Source organism: Hemitrygon akajei, chromosome 7, assembly GCF_048418815.1.
Source record: "Hemitrygon akajei chromosome 7, sHemAka1.3, whole genome shotgun sequence".
Classification (NCBI taxonomy): Eukaryota; Metazoa; Chordata; class Chondrichthyes; order Myliobatiformes; family Dasyatidae; genus Hemitrygon; species Hemitrygon akajei.
This window is the reverse complement of record NC_133130.1, coordinates 122,843,917-122,866,240: the sequence shown is the minus strand read 5'-3', so window position 1 is coordinate 122,866,240 and position 22,324 is coordinate 122,843,917. Positions and strand designations below refer to the sequence as shown.

The following is a 22,324-nucleotide window of genomic DNA, read 5'->3' as shown; positions in this document are numbered from 1 at the left end:
GTCCCCCCTCAACCTTCTATGCTCCAAAGATTAAAGACCTAACTTGTTCAACCTTTCTCTGTAACTTAGGTGCTGAAACCCAGGTAACATTCTAGTAAATCTCCTCTGTACTCTCTATTTTGTTGACATCTTTCTTATAATTTGGTGACCAGAACTGTACAAAATACTCCAAATTTGGCCTTACCAATGCCTTGTACAATTTTAACATTACATCCCAACTCCTATACTCAATGCTCTGATTTATAAAGGCCAGCATACCAAAAGCTTTCTTCACCACCCTATCCACACGAGATTCCACCTTCAGGGAACTATGCACCATTATTCCTAGATCACTCTGTTCTACTGCATTCCTCAATGTCCTACCATTTACCATGTATGTCCTATTTTGATTATTCCTACTAAAATGTAGTACCTCACACTTATCAGCATTAAACTCCATCTGCCATCTTTCAGCCCACTCTTCTAACTGGCCTAAATCTCTCTGCAAGCTTTGAAAACCTATTTCATTATCCACAATGCCACCTACCTTAGTATCATCTGCATACTTACTAATCCAATTTACCACCCCATCATCCAGATCATTAATGTATATGACAAACAACATTGGACCCAGTACAGATCCCTGAGGCACACCACAAGTCACTGGCCTCCAACCTGATAAACAGTTATCCACCACTATTTTCCGGCATCTCCCATCCAGCCACTGTTGAATCCATTTTATTACTTCAATATTAATACCTAACGATTGAACCTTCCTAACTAACCTTCCGTGTGGAACCTTGTCAAAGGCCTTACTAAAGTCCATATAGACAACATCCACTGCTTTACCCTCGTCAACTTCCCTAGTAACCTCTTCAAAAAATTCACTAAGATTTGTCAAACATGACCTTCCATGCACAAATCCATGTTCACTGTTCCTAATCAGACTCTGTCTATCCAGTTAATTATATATACCATCTCTAAGAATACTTTCCATTAATTTACCCACCACTGACGTCAAACTTACAGGCCGATAATTGCCAGGTTTACTCTTAGAACCCTTTTTAAACATTGGAACCACATGAGCAATACACCAGTCCTCTGGCACCATCCCTGTTTCTAATAACATTTGAAATATTTCTGTCAGAGCCCCTGCTATTTCTACACTAACCTCTCTCAAGGTCCTAGGGAATATCCTGCCAGGACCTGGAGACTTACCTACTTTTATATTCTTTAAAAGCGCAAATACTTTCTCTTTAATCACCATAGTTTCCATAACTACCTTACTTGTTTCCCTTACCTTACACAATTCAATATCCTTCTCTTTAGTGAAGACCGAAGAAAAGAATTTGTTCAAAATCTCCCCCATCTTTTTCTGCTCCACACATAGCTGTCCACTCTGATTCTCTAAGGGACCAATTTTACCCCTCACTATCCTTTTGCTATTAATATAACTGTAGAAATCCTTTGGATTTATTTTCACCTTACTTGCCAGAGCAACCTTATATCTTCTGTTAGCTTTTCTAATTTCTTTCTTAAGATTCTTTTTACATTCTTTATATTCCTCGAGCGCCTCATTGCTGCCTATATTTATTGTAGATCTCTCTTTTTCCAAACCAAGTTTCCAGTGTCCCTTGAAAACCATGGCTCTCTCAAACTTTTATCCTTTCCTTTCAACCTAACAGGAACATAAAGATTCTGTACCCAAATTTTAAAATTTTTTAGAGCTGCAGCACAGTAACTGGCCCTTATGGCCCAACCAGCCTGCATCACTCAATTACACCCATGTAACCAACATCACGAGTGGAATGTACAAATTCCTTACAGGCAGCAGTGAGAATTGAACTGGGGTCACCTGCACCGAAAAGCATGGTGCTAATCGCTCTGCTACTGTGCAGTGCTGATAGAAGTGTGTAAGACTATGAGAAACATGGATACAGCAGACAGCTGCAATCATTTACCCAGGGTTGAAGTGTCTAATACTAGGGGGCACACCTTTAAGATGAGGGGGGGAAATGCAAAGGAAATTTTCTTTCCTACAATGACATCTGAGGGTGTAAGGTGTGGGCTTCAGAGATTCATCTGAACTGTCAAATTACATTTTTTTAGTAATTTATTTAATTGTTGCATTTGATTTATCATCGTCACCTCTGGTTTAGTCTGGAAGTCAACGCCACAGCCGGCTGTGGAGGCAAGCGATTGTGAATATTTAAAGTGGGAGTTGATAGGTTCCAGTCCTGAAGAAAGGTCTCAGCCCAAAAAGTTGCTCTCTGACCTGTTGAGTTCCAACATTTTGATTATGTTGCTCTGAAGTTTGATAGTTTCCTGATTAGTCAGGGTGCCAAAGGTTATGGGAAAAGGCAGTAGAATGGGGTTCAGATGGATAATAAACCAGCCATTATGAAATAGTCCTCCAAGAGGATCACAGCCTTGCCCTGGTTTGGAGAATTGTGTACCTCAATGACTGGGAGAGCTGTGTTGGCTGGAGTCAGAGCCTTGTGCTTTGGCTCTTGGTAGGGTCACCCATGCCAAACAGATAGAGGCCGGACTGAGAGTGGCCCACTGATCCTCCAGGTTCGGGATTTCAGCTCAGGGCTAAGATCTGACTGGTCAAACAAAATTGTTATGGAAACAGCAATGAAGAATCCCTCTACATCTGAGTGACAGTATTCCTGCATGTCCAGCTAGGACTTGCACAATTAGCAGTAGTGAAAACTGAGAGGAAGCTACTGAACACCACCAGATATGGAGATTCTGCACTGCTGCCATAAATGACAGCGGCATAACGGACAAGAGGTAAGCTGGAATGGTGGGGCTGACTCAATAAACTAAATCCTGCCAATGTCTTGCAGCTTTAAGTAGCCGGGGAAGGTGATACGCAGGTGAGAAGAGGTAAGAGGCCAGAGTGGGGAGAATAGAAGAAGAGGGGAGGTGGAAGGGATTTTTTTTTAAACCATAAGGAGAAACTGATACATTGCTGTCAGGTCCTTTACCTTCCCTGCCCCCTAGCTTCACTTCTCACCTTCTAGCTATCCTCCTAGACACTATTCTGGTGTCTTCCCCTTCCTTTCCAGACTTGAACGGTCTCGGCCCAAAATGTCAGCTGTTTGTTAATTTCCATAGATGCTGCCTGATCTGCTGAGTTCCTCCAGCATTTTGTGTGTGGTACTTCAGTAATTTTTATGCTGGTTCAACAACTTCCTGTAGAGCTAAACCAGATATCATTCTGTATTCGTAATGTTATGGTCTCTGAAGAATTTTACTTTCTCTCTGCAGCTTGTTAATCCGGTCTGCTGCTTAGGTGATCAGATTTGTAGGCAAGTGTTCAATGTGATTTTAATAATAGTATTGTGTTTTCTCAGGTTGCTGATGCAATTCTCGGAAATCAAATGTTCACCCACTATGATCGGGCCCATATTGCCCAGCTGTGTGAGAAGGCAGGCTTGCTGCAGAGAGCTTTGGAGCATTATACAGATCTATATGATATTAAACGTGCCGTTGTCCACACTCATCTGCTAAACCCTGAGGTATGTGTTCAATTTTACTGTCATTCAACCATACACGTATATATAACTAAACAAAATATATCTCTAGGGCCAAGGTGCATGTAGTCACATACAGCACGTAATAGTTATGATCTAAAAATTAAAGTAAATCTTATTATCAAAGTACATGCATGTCATCACATACAACCCTGCGATGTATGTTCTTGTGGGCATTCTCAATAAATCTGTAGATTACTAACTATAACAGAATGAATGAAAGATTGCCCAACTAGGGCGTTCAACCAAAGTGCAGAAGACAACAAACAGTGCAAATACAAAAAGAAAAAATAATATATAAATGAGCAATAAATATTGGGAACATGAGATGAGGAGATCTTGAAAGTGAGTTTACTGGTTGATGGAACATTTCCATGATGGGGCAAGTGAATCTGCACCTGGGACTTGCAAGTGAACTTGAGTGAAATTATGCCCTTTGGTTCAAGAGCCTGATGGTTGAGGGGCAATAACTGTTCTTGAATCTGGTAGTGTAAGTCTTAAGGCTCCTGTACCACCTTCCTGATGGCAGTAGTGAAAAGAGCTTGACCTGAGTAATGGGGATCTCTGATGGATGATACTTTGCTGCAACAGAGTTTCATGTAGATGTGCTCAATTGTGGGGAGGGCTTTATCCATAGTGGACTGTACTGTATCCACTACATTTTGTAGGATTTTCCATTCAAGGGCATTGTTTCCATACCAGGCTGTGATGCCGCCAGCCAATATACTCTCCACTACGTATCTGTAGAAGTTTGTCAAAGTTTTAGATGTTGTGCCAAATTTTCACAAATTCCTGCTATGCTTTCTTCGTAATTGCAGTTACGTGCTGAGCCCAGGACAGGTCCTCTGAAGTAATAACACCTAAGAATTTAAAGTTGCTAGCCCTCTCTATCTCTCATCTTCTGATGAGTACTGGCTCATTGACGTCTGGTTTCTTCTCCTGAAATCTGTAATCAGCTCTTTGATCTTGCTGACATTGAGTAAGAAGTTGTTGGTATGACACACTCAGCCAAACTTTCAATACAGAATGTAGTTACAAAATAATATTAGCACAAATCCCTGAGTGGCATTATCTGTTGATTGACGGTGCATGGAAGGTTATCCTTGAGCCTTGCTCCTGTAAGAATAAGAATGCAGCATTTCCTCATCTTGCCCTGGGTCATTTGCAGATGAAGGTAATAGTTTGTTTCCCAGGAAGTGAACGTTAGAGAACAGTATTAATGGGAGAGCCAACCTGCAAATGTTAGCCTTTTAACCTAGCATGGATCCCAGTGCACTTGCTACAGTTCTGTTTGCCCTCACTTTCTCCCCAGGTGAGTGTAACAGGCGATGCCGCAGTATGATGGTCTGTTCCATGCATTAACCTGATGAATCGCAGCTACTCTGTAGGTCTGTAGTGTACAATAGGGTCTTGGGATCATGAGAAAAACATTTGAGGCAAGCATTTGGACCTGGAGAGGCCACTGCGACTAAGCGCATTGGCATCTTACCGAAATTGTGCTCAATATTTGTGTTCCATTGTTTTGGCCATGGCTCAGTCCATTGGATTCTTAATGACAAGTTGCCAGTGGTTCAGCATGAGATATGGGAGCAGAATTAGGTCATTCGGTTCATCGAATCTGCGCTGCCATTCCATCATGGCCGATTTATTTTACCCCTCAATCCCATTCCCTTCCTTTCTCCCTGTAGGTAAAAGAGGGGGTCCAAGATTCTTTATCTGAAAGTGGTGGAACAGAAATTCCATAACCTTGAGTACTGAGAAACCGGAAGCTAAACTTTCCAGATGTGTGAATGGCCTCCTTTAGGTGTCATATCCATATTGTTTTTATAATGAACCTCACAGGAATCCTTAAGTTCAAGTTCAACTGTATTGCCATTTCACCCACCCACATGTATACAGCTAAAATAAACAATGTTCCTCTGGGACCACAGTACATAAAATAATAACACAAGTTATATTAATAGATTTCTCTAGATGTACAAGTTAATATAAAATGCATGGCACCATAGTGGTTGGCACAACACTTCTGAGTGCCAGCGACATGGGTTCGATTCCCTCTGCTACATTCTCCCCTTGACCTTGTGGGTTTCCTCTGGGTCCTCTGGTTTCCTCCCACGGTCTAAAGACATGCTGGTTGGTAGTTTAATTGATCATTGTAAATTGTCCCATGATTAGGCTAGGGTTAAATCAGGGGTTGCTGGATGATGCAGCTTAAAGGACCAGAAGGGCCTATTCCACACTTAATAAATAAATAGAAAATAAACATGTACGACATGTAGTTAAATATACAACAGTGTTATAAATATGTACTAGGTGGTAGCAAGGTGTTCAGAAGTCCCACAGCTGTGGGGGGAGAGGGGTGTTGTGTGCTTGAGCTGTTACCCTTCCTAGCACCTTTGTTCTTGTACTGCCCGAGGGTAAGAGGTTAAAGAGATGCTGGAATGGATGGGATGGGTCCTTGACAATACCGAGGACTCAATGAAACCAATACTTCTGGTCTGTCCTGGATTGGAGAGGAGAGAGACCCCGGTGATCCCCTCAGCTCACAATCTTTCTCAGCACCTTTCAGTCAGATTCCTTGCTGTTCCCATACCAGATGGCGATACTGCTGATCAGGACCCTCTTGTGGCTAAGTGTTTCTTCTTGCTTCTAGTGGCTTGTGAACTACTTTGGTGCGCTGTCAGTAGAAGATTCTCTTGAGTGCTTGCGTGCCATGTTATCGGCAAACATCCGCCAGAATCTGCAGCTCTGTGTGCAAGTGGCATCAAAGTATCACGAGCAGCTTGGCACACAGTCACTGGTAGAGCTCTTTGAATCCTTTAAAAGTTATGAAGGTAAGAGGCTGTTACACAGCTGAAGTGATTTTAAATGGTTTATGTAATGTGTGAGGAAACTTTTATTATAAAATGCTCATAACTGCCTTCTTGTTGGTTTTGTTTTCTCAGTCTTTGTTCTTTGTGTAATTTTGAAAGGCTTTCTACTGTGTGGACTGAAGCTTTCCAAACTTAATCCTGATGACTAGTATTCATTCCCGGGCCCAATATGTCGATGCAGCTACAAAGAAGACACAACAGCGACTATATTTCATTAGGTGTTTGAGGAGATTTGATAGATACTTTACTGATCCCAAAAGAATGTACAATTTCACAGCATTACAAATGGACAGATACAAATATTAGAAGAGAAGTAAGGAAAAATAAAAAAAACAAGTTTCCTCAAACAGTCTAACTGGAGGAGGTCGTCACTTCCCCAGATATAGGTTGACTCATTATAGAGCCTAATGACCGAGGGCAAGAATGACCTCATTTAGCACTCTTTGGAGCAGCGCATTTGTCTTAATCTATTACTAAAAGTGCTTCCTTCAGCCAAGATGGTATGCAGAGTGTGAGAAACATTGTCCAGAATTGCCAGGATTTTCCAAAGGGTTCTTTATTCTTCCACAGCCTCCAGTGTGTCCAGTTTGACTCCTAAAGCAGAGCCAGCCTTTCTAATAAGTTTATTGGGCCTTTTGGCATCACCCGTGTTGATGCCATTGTCTTAGCACACCACAGAATAGAAGATTGTACTGTTTGAATATGTGAAGGAGGGGCCTCCATACTCAAAGGACCTCAGTCTCCTCAGGAAGTGGAGGCATATAGAGGAAGTAACAGTATGTCACCAAAGACACTTTCTATAGGGGTACTGTGGAGAGGAGTCTAACTGACTACATCACTGTCTGATATGGAGGGGCACAAGATTGAAATAAGCTGCAGAGAGTTGTAAGCTTAGTCAGCTGGCTTTCCCAGCATCCAGGACATCCTCAAGGAGTGATGCTTCAAAAAGATTGCATTCATCATTTATGACCCATCACACAGATCATGTCTTTTTCTTCATTGCTGCCACCAGGAAGGAGATGCAGAAGCCTAATGGCGCCCACTCAACAATTCAGCTGCTTCCCTCTGCCATCCAATTTCTGAATGGACAATGAACCTATGAACACCAACTCACTACTTTTGATATATATTTATGCTTTTTATCCCCCTCTATCATCATGTTTTGTATTGCACTGCTGTCGTACAGACAACAAATTTCACAACGTGCTGGTGGTATTAAGTCTGATTCTGATTCATTTATACAATGTGAGAAACACTAGCCTTCGGAAGTTGAATTAGGTTTTATTTTTCAAGCTGCATGTAAGTCTGAATCTTCTGTCTTTCAACAAAAGCATTAGTGGTCAACACGCACACAGTACTGGGGGAACTCAGCAAGGCAAACAGCAAAATACTTGTAGAGTTCCTCCAGCAATTTGTGTATTGCTCAAGATTTCCAGCATCGGCAGAATTTCTTGTGTTCATTCTTTAGTGGTCAGCAATTCTGAGAATCTTTCTGCTGCCAGCTGTTTATGCAAGACTGGTCTATTCCAAGTTGTGCTTTTTCATTCTTGGTTTTCATTTGCATCTTAAAATACCTTGATAGCCAATACTGTTTGAGAAAGTAGTTTCAGTAATTTGATTCATTAAAATTAATGTTTTAATTAAAATGTAAGCATGACCAAGATTCAATTCTTCAGCGCTTTCAGATTTTACAAGTTCTTTGTCATCATATAGATTTGCCCTGACTGTCTCATCCACCTGTGTCTTTCGTAATCTTAGAATCTAGCATATCTTCCCTCGGCCTCTGTCACTCCGGAGAAAACTCAAGTTGTTCACTCTTATCTGTGGTGACTTCTAATCCAGGTAGCTTCCTGGTGAATTTTTTCTGCACCCTCTCCACAGCATTGATCTCCTTCCAATAATGGGGTGGCCAGAATTCAATACAGTGCTTCAGATGTGACCTAACCAGGGTTTTATAATGCTACAACATAACTTCCTGATTCTTGAACCCAATTGCTGAACTAATAAATATAGCCCAGCTAGCTGAGGAGCAGGGGTAGATAGCAATCTGGAAGTCTTGCCAGAGATGTTTGATCAGGTCAAGGTTAGGACTCTGACTGGGCCACTCGAGGACATTAATTTTCTTCATTTGAAGCCACTCCATGGTAGCTTTGGCAGTGTGCTTTAGATCATTCTCCTGGTGAAGGATGAACTTCTTCCCCACTTTAAGCTTTCTGAGCAAGGCTATCAGGTTTTTATCTAAAATCTCTCTGTATTTAGCAGGATTCATCTTCCCATCAATCCTAACCAAATTTCCATTTGCTGCTCCTGAAAAGCATCCCAATAGCATCATTCTACCTCCATCATACTTTGCAGTAGGGATGGGGTTCGATGTATTAGATTTATGCCACATATACCGCTAAGTGTTGAGACCAAAAAATTCTACTTTAGATTCATCCAACCATAAGACCTTCTTCCAGATCTTTACAGTATCGCTTTGAAAAGTCTTTACGGGCAAGGAAATGCATTTTTTTTTGTCTAGCCAAGGCTTCTTCCTTGCCAATTTTTGTGCAAGCCCTTGGAGATGGTGAAGCCATGAACATCATCTGCATTTGCAGCCACTGACTTCTGCATCTCACTCAAAGTGACTGTTGGCACCACAATATCCTTTCTTATAATTCCTCTCCGGCAGCTGAGTTTAAAGAGACAGCTTGACCTAAGCACTGTGGCTGTGGTTTCATATTTTTTTCCACTTTTTCACGGTGGACAGCACTGAGCCATGAGGTTTGGTTAGTGCCTTTGAGATGGTCTTGAATCCTTCCCCAGATTTGTTCTCCTCTATTATCATTTCCCTGACTTGCCTTGAATGCTCTTATGTTTTTATTTTGGTTTGTTCTGTTGAAAATCTACCATACTGTTGAACATTGCAGGGAGAGAGGGTATTTGTTCTTATGAATTCATTGAAAACAGGTGATCCTCCAATTTTCTACGTCAACAAGTTGGGTGAGTTGTTAAGGCCACTGAGGAAAGTTGGTGTAGTAATTACAAAGGCGATGAATACTTTGTCAGCCTCACTATTTTGGTTTTTAAATTTTAGTAAATTAAGTTTTTAGTATTTTTCTTTTTGATTTGACATGATGCTGATGTTTTGTAGATTAGCTCAAAAATCCTTCTTCAATATATTTTAAATTTATTAAATGAAATAGTAATTCATACAAATGCTGTCTTCCCGTTTAGGATTATTTTACTTCCTTGGATCCATTGTGAATTTCAGCCAAGAACCTGATGTCCACTTTAAGTACATTCAGGCGGCCTGCAAAACTGGGCAGATCAAGGAAGTTGAACGTATATGTCGCGAAAGCAACTGTTATGATTCAGAACGTGTGAAAAACTTCCTGAAGGTATTTACAAGATTTTATATCGCTTCCTATTTTTACATGTAGTCAAAAATCTGAAAAGCGCATTGGTTGTGTTTTTTTGCCTTTTGGGAAAATTTGTTGGCTTTTTTTGTCAGTTTAAGTAGTTCTGCAGTGTGGTCCTGAGGAGTATTGTATATGGTGGCGACATCTTTAGGGGTGATGTGCAGCCTAACTTGTGGGAAAAGTCCTCCATCTGGTCAATCTGTTCAGTATTCAGTTCATTGATTGTTAGCCTAACCCTGATATACCTGCTCATATAGGGTTACTCAGATGCTTATGTCAGGACAGATTAATTTTGCTGAATTTGTCAAAGTAAGCAGTGCATAGTTCATGAAATAGAAGCTCTTTGGGTGACTGAGGTTAAAGGATTTGGGAAATGAATGGAATTGTATGGGTAGCTCACCAATGTGTGCCTGCAACAGGGTGGATTTGAGATGTTTTCAGCATTCACTCTGTTCACTTTGCTGGAAGGTGACCTTGTGACTGCATCATTCTGCAAACAGAAGTGAATAAAACAGCTGTTCTGGGCTTTCTTTTAAGTGCTCATATGTTGTATTAGTTCTTTGGGTAAATGCTTCAAATTTTGAGTAAATCTCCAGCTGGACTAGGCAAAAAATGTGGTTTAGTATTTATCTATTGAGATACAGTGTGGTGTAGGCCCTTTCAGCTGCCCAGCAATCCCTCCTCTCCACCCCCCCCCCCCCCACCCGATTTAATTCTAGTTTAATCATGGAATAATTTACAATGATCAATTAATCTACCAACTGGTTCATCCTTGGACTGAAAGGAAACCGGAGCTGGAGAAAACTCACACGGTCATAGGGAAAACGCGCAAGTTCCTTACAGATAGTGGTGGGAATTGAACCAGGGTTGCCTGTACTGTAAAGTGTTGTGCTATCCTTTATGCTACGGTGCTGCCCTTTAATTAAACTGTTTGGCATGGGTGACCCAAGAGCTAAATCACAGCCAGCGTAGCTTTCTGGTTCTTTGAGACACACGAACCTCCAAACCCAATGGCAAGTTGTAGCCCTCTTGGAGGACACAGTTCAAAGTAAATTTATTATTTAAGTATATAAAACACATACATGGGTTTCCTCTGGGTGCTCCAGTTTCCTCCAACAGTACAAAGGCGAACTGGTTGGGAGGTTAATTGGTCATAAGTTGTCCCATGATTACACTAGGATTAAATTGGGTATCTGGGCAGTGCAGCTCGATTGGCCTAGTTTGTTGTGTATCTCAATAAATAAATACAACCTTCAGATTCGTCTTCTTGCAGGCATCTACGAAACAAACGCAATAAAATCAACGGAAAGCCACACAGAACAGGGGCTGACAAACATTCCTTGTGCAAAAGAGAATAAACTGCAAATTTTAACAAAGTAAATAATAAACATGAGCTGCAGAGTCCTGGGAAGTGAGTCACTTCAGTGCTGAGGCGAGTAAACTCAGCAGTTGTTCAGCAACAACCGCTGCTGAACCTGGCATTGTGGGACCTGAGAGTCCTACACCTCCTGTCCGATTTAGAAATGAGAAGAAAGGGAGACAATTGTGTTTGTACATCATTCACCGAGCAGCTTTTCCTTTAATGCTGCCTGTGTTTTTTTAAAAAAAAAACAAGTTGGTCACCTTAGAGTCTAAACCCAAAATGTTGACTGGCTATTACTGCCTGACCCACTGAATTCCTCCAGAAGTCTATTTCTTTTTGCTTAGCAGCATGGTTCATTTCACATTCAAAGTGGTAGATTTGAACTGTTCACTAAAATATCATAACCTAGAAGAATTGTCCACAGCCCGCAGAACATTGCCATGGTTCGTTGGCACCATCTGGCTCAATATTTTTTTTTAAACCAAGTTTTTCATAAACATATATGCAATGAAAATCTTGAGGCAGCAGTCTCCCTGTTTGAAGTACATTGAACCCACTGATTCAGAAGTTACAGTTCTTAATGAATATAGTCAATATTTAAAGCACTAGATGTTAAACAGAATCAGCATTCAATACCATCATTCTGTCAAAACTAATCAATAAACTTTAAGGCCTTGGCTTCAGTACCTCCTTGTGCAATTGGATTCTGGGTTTTCTCAGTCAGTTTGGATTAGCAACAATTTCTCCTTCATGATCTCCAACACAGGTGCACCACAGGGATGTATGCTTAGCTCCCTGCTCTACTCACTTTACACCTATGATTGTGTGACTGAGCACAGCTCCAATGCCATATTCAAGTTTGCTGAAGACATCGTTTTGTGGGCCGCATCAAAGGTGGTGATGAATCAGCATTCAGGAGAGAGACTGAAAATTTGGCTGAGTGGTTTCATAACAACCTCTCAGTCAGTGTCAGTAAGACCAAGGAGCTGATTGTCGCTGATCAGCAGCAGCAAGAAGAGAGCATGTTCTGGGTGGCAGGGGTCCATGATGTACTCACCAGAATTTCGAAGAATGTGTCAGGATCTCATTGAAACTTATCAACTGCTGAAAGGCCTAAATAAAGTGGATGTGGAATGGAGTCGATGTTTCCTTTGGTGGGAGAGTCTATTACCAGAGGAGACAGCTTCAAAACAGAGGGATGTGTATTTAGAACAGATATGGATTGGAGGGTGTACCTTATGACAATAGGTTGAGTGTACTTGGCCTTTTCTTCTAGGAGCAACAGAGGATGAGAGATGGCCTAATAGAGGTGTATAAGGTGATGAGGGGCATTGATGATGTAGATAGGCAGAGACTTTTTCCCAGGGCTGAAATGGCTAACACAAGGGGGCACAGTTTTAAGGTGCTTCGAAATAGATACCGAGGGGATGTCAGGGTAAGTTTTTCCACACAGAGTGGTGGGTGCGTGAATGTACTGCAGGCGATTGTGGTGGAAGCAGATACAACAGTGTCTTTTAAGAGCATCTTAGATAGGTACATGGAACTTAGAAAAATAGAGGGCTATGTGCTAGCAGAATTTTAGACAGTGTCTAAAGTAGGTTACATGGTCAGCACAACATTGTGGGCTGAAGGGTCTGTAATGTGCTGTAAATTTCTATGTTCTATGTCCATTTAGAACACCTGATTTCACATTAAAACACATTTTAGACAGGTTACCAACTGCAGCACTTCTTTAACCAAAGGGTGGTGAGTCTGTGAAATTTGTTGCCACAGGCAGCTCTGGAGGCCAGGACATTGGGGTGCATTTAAAGCTGAGGTTGATAGGTTCATGATAAGTCAAGGTGTGAAAGGTTATGGAGAGAAAGCAGGAGAATGGGGTTGAGAGGGAAATGGGTCAGTCATGTTGAAATGGCGAAGCAGACTTGATGGCCCAGTTCTGCTCCTTCGGCTTATGGTCTGCAGATGGTGCATGCTGCTTTCCTGTGACAGTACTCTGTGCAGATGAGCACGACAACCCTCCATGAAGGGTTTAACTTTGATGGACTTGACCATATCCAGTACTTTTTGTAGGATTTTTCTGTTCAAGGGCATTGCTGTTTCCATACCAGGTTGTGATGTAGTCAGTCTCTCCACCACATATCTATTGAATCTTGTCAAAGTTTTAGTCAGAACTCTAGGCAATTGCTTGAATGAATTGATTGCATTCAAATTTAGATTGACCAGACTTCTGGCAAGATGCTTCATTGCTATCTTTTGTTACCACAGTCAATAAGGAGGGTAGCTAGTGTGGTTCACATGTGTAATTTGAGCTAAAGTAGAAAAAGTGATATAGACATCCCATTTAATCATGTTATTTGCTATAAGTGTTGGGTTCTATTTATATGCTCTTGTGACCAGCCACTCCCCTGATCACTATGATGCAGAAAGTAATTTTTGAGGGAAAACAAGTTTGATAGGAAAAATAATCACCTAAACAGGTGCTGCCCTCTGAAGAATTTGGGCATGTGTCCTATTTAACAATAGGCACCGACAGCTTATGGGTCTATGTATCATCTACAATCAGTGTGCACAACCTTCACACTTGAAAGTGTTTTCTCTCTCTCTTGCTCCAAGTAGAGTATTGAGTGGTAATTTTTTTTGTCCACCAGATTCACTAAAACACACCTTAGGCAGGTTACTGACCGCAACATTGAGACTGAGGTATGTGGGAAAGTATTCAGCCAAATGGTTTTCAAGAATTTAGTTATGGATTTGTCAGCTTAATTCCAGCATGTAGTTTAAGTTTGAGCTCACGGTAAGTGACTTGCAAATCCCTTCAGAAATGAGCTGAATTACAGGTGAAACCCCACTTACCGGGCTCGTATGGAAACTTGGCTGATTGCCAGCCCTGTTAGTAGCCACAGGACTCAGCGATGAGAAAGCCACCTTTCATAAATAATATACATCTAGAGTAGTTATGATTTGGGGTTCAACCAAGTAGGAACGTTGTGGTCTTCCAATTAAAGAAACCTCAATTGGAACAAATGCTGCGTAAATACTGCTCATACGCATTTGTCAGTCGGCAAGAAATAACAGGTTGTACGTCACATAAAATTAAAAGAAAAGTATATTTATGAAGTTCAGTTTAATTGAACAGTTACTCGGGAAAAGGAAAAATAAGTAAAAGTGCCTACTACAGTTAACCTAGTCCAATGTGCATATAAAGTTGGAGCTCATCCTGGAGTTGTCTTTTCCTCACGCACTGGACCCTCGGTCTGTGTGAAAACACACATCACATCCTGAACTTGGCTTGAAATCCATCTCGAGCAAATGGGCGTTCTTGCAGGAATATTGGCCCTTCCTCCTTGGAACCATTCATCCCCTCAAAGCATCATCTTTCCCCCGTCCTCTCCCGTAGTTCCCGCCAAAAAAGAGCGCGAACCCCACTATCCGCCACTAATCTCTCTTTGCCCTGCTCTCTCGAACTAGCAGACACAGCATTCCTAATTTGAATGTCATAGCCCTTTATCTTTCAGTTGAAACCAAACATTCTAAACACAACACAATGTTTTTATAGAACTGCTAAAATGAAATCCTTACAGCGTATTGTAACCAGGACGCATTATATTCTTCCTCCTGCACCCCCCCCCCCCACCCAAAAATAGTCATATCCTCATGACTTTGGAACTCATTAAACCATTATTAATAACACAGTATTCAAATGAATTTTGAGATTTCAGGACACTCAATGCACTTGCAGATGGAAGTAGCATATCTCACCATGGGTATGGACATAACACTGTTTCTCAGGTACATCCTCTGCCAGCATAGCTAGGGCTTTCCTGAATCCCGGAGACCTCTTTATCTCATCTTCAGCTTTTCCAGCTTCAGCCATTCCTTTGTGACCTTACCTGTCTACTAGAGGGTGCCCTTCCCCTGTCTATCACTTGTATCTTCCAGCAGCTCAGCACCCCCTGTTTCATAACTAAACATGGCTAACTAGGGCATTACACACACTAGCTGACATGACATCTTCAAGGAGCGATACCTCAAAAAGGCAGCATTCAAGTTCCATAACCTTTTTAAGGTAGTGAATAACCAATTTATTTAGCTTGGCGTCATAGTAACAAGGAATTATAAGCGTCTTTTTGGAGAAAATTTCACTAATTTGTTAAATCATACAAAACAGAGCCTAGCACAGTGGTCACCCCTGTACATGTCCCTGATGGGCCGAATTAATGTTTTCAAAATGAACATCCTTCCTAAATTCTTATACCTTTTTCAATCTATACCAATTTTCATTCCTAAAGTCTTTGACTCGCTAGACTCAGTCATATCATCCTACGTATGGAAGGGCAAGCGTCCCTGACTGAATAAAGTCCATCTTCAAAAATCTAAAAGTGTTGGGGGCATGCCTCTGCCCAGTTTCCGCTTATATTACTGGGCAGCTAACTTACACTATCTCATCTTTTGGTCTCATTTCCATAGCCAATCTGACTGCCCAATATGGGTGGCAATGGAGCTGAACTCTATTAAGAATTTCTCTTATTTCTTCATTCTTGGATCCGCACTCCCTTTTCTTACGCCTAAACCAATTGCTAATCCTGTTATCAGGCACACCCTGAGAATATGGGTTCAGTTCAGAAAATAGTCTTTATGGCTTCTCTCTTTCAAGTCCTATTCTACATAATCACCTCTTCCAGCCTTCTACATGATTCAACATTTCAAGACTGGTATAGAAAGGGCATCAGGTGTTTTAAAGATCTTTTTATAGACAACTGCTTTCCTCTCCCTTCCCCTTTTACCAACCGTGATTTCCCCTCTCCCTGTTCCTTTCCCACTCTCAATTCACAATAGAGACCCATATCAGAATCAGGTTTATCACTCATACATCATGATTTTTTTTTTTGCAGCAGCAGCAATACAGTGTAATACTGCCTTTACCCTCTAACTTTTGACGCCCTTATTATCAACCTCCAGTTTTCATACAGCCTTCACTTTCACTTAGCCTCCACAGCCGTCTGTGGCAATGTATTTTACTGAGAGGAGAGGGAGTGGGAAGCACCAGAGCGGCATTCTGTAATGATCAGTAAACCAGTTGTTTCAAATCAAATTACCTTACCTGGTGTTTCTGGGCTGGGCGTGTCTGGACCCGCACCACCTACCCCCTGCCCCATCCCTGGCACTTCTCCTTTGCCACCTGTCCCACATCACTCCCATGGTGCTACACCCTCGCTAATCCCAAAATTCTTTGCTTCCGTCATATTTACAAACTCACTCTCCGCTACATGTTGCCAAATACAGTAATGCAAAATCTTAGGCACCCTCGCTAAGTCCTATGCATAGTACTGTAGGTCTCATGTCTGTCTTAGTCTGAAACATTAACTCTTCCATGGTGCTGCCTGACTTGAGTGTTCCAGCATTTTGTTTAGTTAAATTTACTTTTGCTCTCCTGACCCTCCTTCAGCTATATGGTGGCTACACAAATCCCATCAATTCAATTTAACTTTTGGTATTGTTGAGTCGAGTAATAATTTTATTTTGTTTCCAGGAAGCCAAGTTAACCGATCAGCTTCCGTTGATCATTGTATGTGACCGATTTGACTTCGTGCACGACCTTGTTCTGTACCTATATCGCAACAACCTGCAGAAATATATTGAGATTTATGTTCAGAAGGTAAGTGCAGCGATTAAACCGAACCATCTGGGGCAGCTGCTGTTTTGATAGTCACATTCTACACTGTATGCATTAAGATAAATTACTTTGAGAGCAATGGGTTGCCCTTTGAAAATGTATATTGCACAGCTGTGAAGAAAGTCTGTTGGGTCATTTGGGGAAGAGAGAAGATCCAAGGATGTCTGCAGCTTAATTAATTTTCAAATACTTAGCACAAGCACCTTGCATCATGAAACCTTCAAGGCTTTCAAAGTTTCAAAGTAAATTTATTATCAAATTATGTTAGTTGCTGCCTGTTATGCTGCTGGCATTTAAGGCAGCAATGAAGGTCCTCCATCTCTGTCTGTCTTTGGCCATCTTTCTCTGTTGTGCTCCAGGTGTGGATCGGTGTTCTAATTTCTGCCTCTCAATCTGGGCAGTGTTCAGCACTTCCTTCATTGTGCTAGTAGCTTCGTTCTGGTTTTCACTACTGCCAGTCTAGCAAGTCACGGGTGAAAACTCTGGAATACCGTCACACACAGATAAAGGGTTCTTTTCTTCTTTCCATATATGCTGCCTGGTCTGTTAAGATCCTCCAGCATTTTGTGTTGCAAGGATTCTTCATTGTCGTTTTTGTAACAATTTTTTTGACCAGTCAGTGTTGTTGGCCCTGAGCTGAACCCCTGAACCTGGAGGACTTGGAGATGACTCTTAGTTGGACCTCTGCCTTTTGGCCTGTTGGGCATGAGTCACCATCCCAAGAGCCAAAGCACAAGGCCCTGACTAGCCAGCATAGCTTTCTGGGTCATTGAGGCATGCAAGCCTCCAAACCCTAGGAGAAGGTTGTGCTCCTCTTGGATGATCAGAGAATGTATATGTCACCATATATATTGCCTTGAGATTCATTTTCTTGTGGACATTTACAGAAAAATAAATACAACAGAATTTACGGTAAAAAAATACATTACAGACCGACAAACAGCCAATGTGCAATACGAGACAATATGCAGATGATTTTTAAAAATATGGATAATACTGAGAAGATTCTTTGATTATGTAATGCAAGTATTTGAATTGTTTCTTGAAATCTGGAATCTTTGTAGTGTCAGTTTATGAACCTCAAACCACTTGACTAACATTTCAATTTGTTTGACCTTGGTAAACTTGTGTTGCAATACTAAAGTGTTTAATAAATAGTCCTGTGTGTTTAAGAGCAAGAATGTTAGTCCAAGCAAATTCACAGGTGAGAACAACAGTTGTTGAGTCACTTCAGGTTTTTGCGGCAAATGTATTAATGCATTAACCCCCCCCCCCCCCCCCACCCACCCTCATTGTGTGTGCAGGTGAATCCAAGCAGGCTTCCAGTGGTGGTAGGAGGACTACTCGACGTTGATTGCTCTGAAGAAGTTATAAAAAACCTCATCACTGTTGTACGTGGTCAGTTTTCAACTGATGAACTTGTGGGTGAAGTGGAGAAAAGGAACAGGTCAGTAATTGTAACAGTACGATTTCCAATCAGACACTTGCTTCCTTTGGGCCTGAGGGATGAAAGTTGCTCTGAATGTGGCCATGCTACTTCGGTCACCTGTAGGACTGGCGGGTTTGTCTTCTCTCCTGTCCTCAAAGAGATGCAATTTACAAATCTCGAGTTAGCTGCAGGAAATCAAAGGCCCAATGTCTGCCAGTCTACTGGAGGGTGAAGACAGTAGAGGAATGTATATGGGTGGGAGTGAAGAATCGGGCTTGATTTACTGCTATTTCGTTGCTCGTGTTCTGTTGAGTATTGTGTGCGTACTTTGGTGCTGGAATGTCTGGCACTTGTGGGCTGCCCCCAGCACACCCTTGGGTGTTAACGAGAATGACACATTTCACTTGAGTTTCGATGACCACGCGATAAGTTACTCTGCATCCTGAACCTCAGTAAAAGCCAGGAGGGGTTGGGAAAGCATAGTAGACGGAAGAAGCAGTTTTTCAAGTATATCAATTCGCATTTTGAGTGTTTACGTTGTGTCGAAGAAGCAATTGCTGTAGGGTTTGTCCGTATTAGTAAAAGTTGGGAATACCGAAGTTACTAATATTGAAGGAATTCAAGGCAGGTCTGTATTTCTGGGTTCGTAATTTAATCAAATACCATCGTACTTTTATTTCCTGAACTGAAGCATTTGGGTGGTCATGGGTTACATATTCAAACCAGCACCCAAAGTTTAAAGTACGTTTATTATCAAAGTATGTATATACATTATACAATCTTGAGATTTGTCTCAAGGCAGCCACGAAACAAAGAAACCGAAAAAGACTGTTTAACACCCAATGTGCAATAAAAAGCCACATCATGCCTATAAAAAAGAATAAATTAACCCATAAAAAGATCATCGTACACCCAATATGCAATGGAAAAACATCATGCAAACAGTACAGCCAAGTAAGTGTCGTAGAGCAGTGACTTTAATCAACCCGTACCTCAACACCTGACCTTTTCAAATCTGGCCCCGTGCTTAAATTTCCATCCAAACGTGTTCTGCCTCTCGGAAATGCCGGACTTTGCCACCTCGATACGACTTGTAAATCTCCATCCAAACACTGTCCAGCTGCATTGATACCCTCTGGGGCCTGGACCCCACGGCTTCAATTCAGCCTGTGTTCGACCTTTCACTCTCTGTCGCACTCTCAGTGATGGGCCTGCCGCCTTGCCTTGCCTCAGTTTTGCCATATCAAGTTGCCTCTAAGTCCAAAGGGAAGTTACAGGGTATTATTTGTGATGATTGTCGTATTAAGTGTGGTTAACGAAGTATTCAGCTACCGTCCTTGTTTTGTTAGCTACCAGTTAGAAGTCTCTGAGGTTCACCAGTGCAATCTTAAGCCGGAGTTCTTCACTGTTTATAACATTTCCTTGAATTCTAAAAGACTGCAGCACCTCCTCTGCAGCAGGGCAACTGGTACCTCAGTTCTGAGTGGAACTCGTCTGTCACTGAGAGTCAAAGAGCTACACACTGAACCACAGCTCATATGAGACAGAGAAGCAGTTTCAGCGACAGGTTACTATCGATGCAATGCTCCTCAGACAGGATGAAGAGGTCAATACTCCCCAATGCCATTAGGCTTTACAATTCTACCGCCAGGACTTAAGAACTTTTTAAAAGCTATTATTAATGCTTTTTGAGATAGTGATTTAGATGCATATCATATTTTTTACTGAGTTAAGTATTGTATGTAATTAGTTTTGCTACAACAAGTGTATGGGACATTGGAAAAAAAGTTGAATTTCCCCATGGGGATGAATAAAGTATCTATCTATCTATCTATGACGCCCTGATTAATCAGAATCTATCAACTTTGCCTTAAATATGCCCAATGACTTGGCCTTTACAGCATTCTGGCCATGAATTTCACACATTACCACCAGCAGGATAAAGAAATTCCTCCTCATCTCTATTTTAAAGGAACCATAAGATATAGGAGCAAATAGGTAGGTTTGCTAGTATGGTTCGGGAGGGTTCAAACTAATTTGCAAGGGGGATGGGACCCGGAGCGATAGAGCAGTGAAAGAAGTGCATGGAGTAAAGCCAGATCTAGCATATAAAGAGTCTTTGAGGAAAGAGAAATAGAATAAAGGGTGTTAAGGTAGAAGGGCTAAAGTGCATGTACTTCAATGCAAGAAGCATCAGGAACCAACGTGGTGAACTGAGAGCTTGGATACATGCTTGGACTTATGACGTAGTGTCCATTACAGAGACTTGGCTGGCACCAGGGCAGGAATGGATTCTCAATATTCCTGGATTTCAGTGCTTTAAAAGGGATAGAGAGGGGGGAAAAGGGGAGGAGGGGTGGCATTACTGGTCAGGGATACTATTACAGCTCCAGAAAGGGTGGGTACTGTAACAGGATCCTATTTGAATCAGTATGGGTGGAAGTTAGAAACAGGAAGGGAGAAGTTACTCTACTGGGGGTATTCTATAGGCCCCCTGGTAGCAGCAAGAGATACTGAGGAGCAGATTGAGAGGCAGATTTTGGAAAGATGCGAAAATAACAGGGTTATTATTGTAACGCTTACCCAAAAGGCTGGTTTATGTCTAGGGGAAAAGAAGATCCAGCCACACACCAACCCACCTCCCGTACACGCAGGTGCTGTGAGAATCGAGTTTATGCCTTGCGCCGCCCACAGTATCAACTTCACACCAAATACCATTATGAAATACACTTTAAAGAGTTTACTAACATTAACTAAAGAAGTATTAGGCAATACAATATATATATATACAAGGAAAGAAAAAAACAAAAGGCGCCAACTTATCAAAGTTCAGTCAGTGTAGTGCACATCATAGGAGCTCAATCAACGAATCATCCGACAGCCACGTCATCGCACCTGGGACCACCCCGGTGGTCTTACGAGCAGTCCAGCGCACGTCCACCTTCCTCGTCCGTCTTCCTCCGGACTCTCTTCACACCAAAAACCTGCGAAAACCCCTCCCCCAAGTTCCCAGCCTCACAAAACACAATAACATTCCCCATTGATTAACAAATGAATACAATTACCATATCAGCCATTCTAAAGCGAAACAACGGCAAGAGAAACACTTATCAGACAAAGAAGCATTCCTACTCGTAACAAACCCAAGAAGCCATTTTGAGTAAAATACACAGGACATTGTACATTCTCTCCCCACCAGCAAATGTCATGCCCTCATGGCATTACTAGAGTTCCCCAAAGCTTCTTGCAACACACAAAACCCAACCCAGGTGCAGAAAGCAGTGACATAACTACCCAGAGCAGTAGAAATCACACTCGGTTCTCTTGGTACCACATATGTCAACCGCTCCGGGGGGGTGCCTAATCCTCTGAGATCTCCATACCCCTTCTGCCCCACTGGGCTTCCTCTTCACCTGCGAACCCACTGTCTCCGACACCCCAGGTCTACCTGACAGACCCTCACCCCCTTCCTCACGGGGGTCCTCCCTCACCTGAGATCTCTCCGGCTCACGCTCGGGCTCCACCCTCTCTCCCACCAATGTTGGCTGCCTCTCCATCTGACCCTCAAGACCTTCCCTCCTCTCACCCAATTCAGTATGGGAAGGGCTAGGAGCCTCCTCTCCTGGTACTGGAGCACCAGCAAATGGGAACAGGGGCCACTCATCTGAGTCGTCCTCTTCCGAATCGGTAGCCATTTCCGGGCGAGGGACCCGTCCCCGCTCTTCAGCAGCGGGCTCTTCCCTTTCTCCGCGCCCTCGCAGAGTCCTTGTACTAGGCGTAACCTCCCACTCTGGCTCCTTATCCACCTGCACCGCTTAACCCAGCGGCAGCAGGTGATTCCGATGGAGTACCTTGATAGGCCCTTTCCCATCCTCAGGTTTCACCCGGTAAACTGGCAGGTTCGGCATCTGGCTCTCTATTACATAGGGGCTGGCCGCCCATCGATCTGCCAACTTGTGCTTACCAGGGAGTCCCAAATTCCGTAAAAGGACCCGGTCACCTGGCAATAATTGGACAAAATTCACCTTTCGATCATACTGCATCTTATTCCTCTGATTTTGTT

General features: G+C 42.2%; 1 protein-coding gene across 3 annotated transcripts in view; it reads left to right on the top strand.

Annotated features, from left to right (window-relative positions):
- Positions 1 to 22,324, top strand: part of cltcl1 (clathrin, heavy chain-like 1) — a 146,149-nt gene that overhangs the window by 60,844 nt on the left and 62,981 nt on the right. For all 3 annotated transcript variants that reach the window (XR_012099692.1, XM_073051872.1, XM_073051871.1), the window contains exons 12-16: positions 3,342 to 3,506; positions 6,175 to 6,355; positions 9,611 to 9,774; positions 16,689 to 16,814; positions 18,137 to 18,279. Coding sequence is in view for 2 of the 3 variants with exons in the window: in XM_073051872.1 (XP_072907973.1) it covers positions 3,342 to 3,506; positions 6,175 to 6,355; positions 9,611 to 9,774; positions 16,689 to 16,814; positions 18,137 to 18,279 (779 nt within the window). In the remaining variant the exon portion in view is untranslated. The remainder of the gene's footprint in view (positions 1 to 3,341; positions 3,507 to 6,174; positions 6,356 to 9,610; positions 9,775 to 16,688; positions 16,815 to 18,136; positions 18,280 to 22,324) is intronic.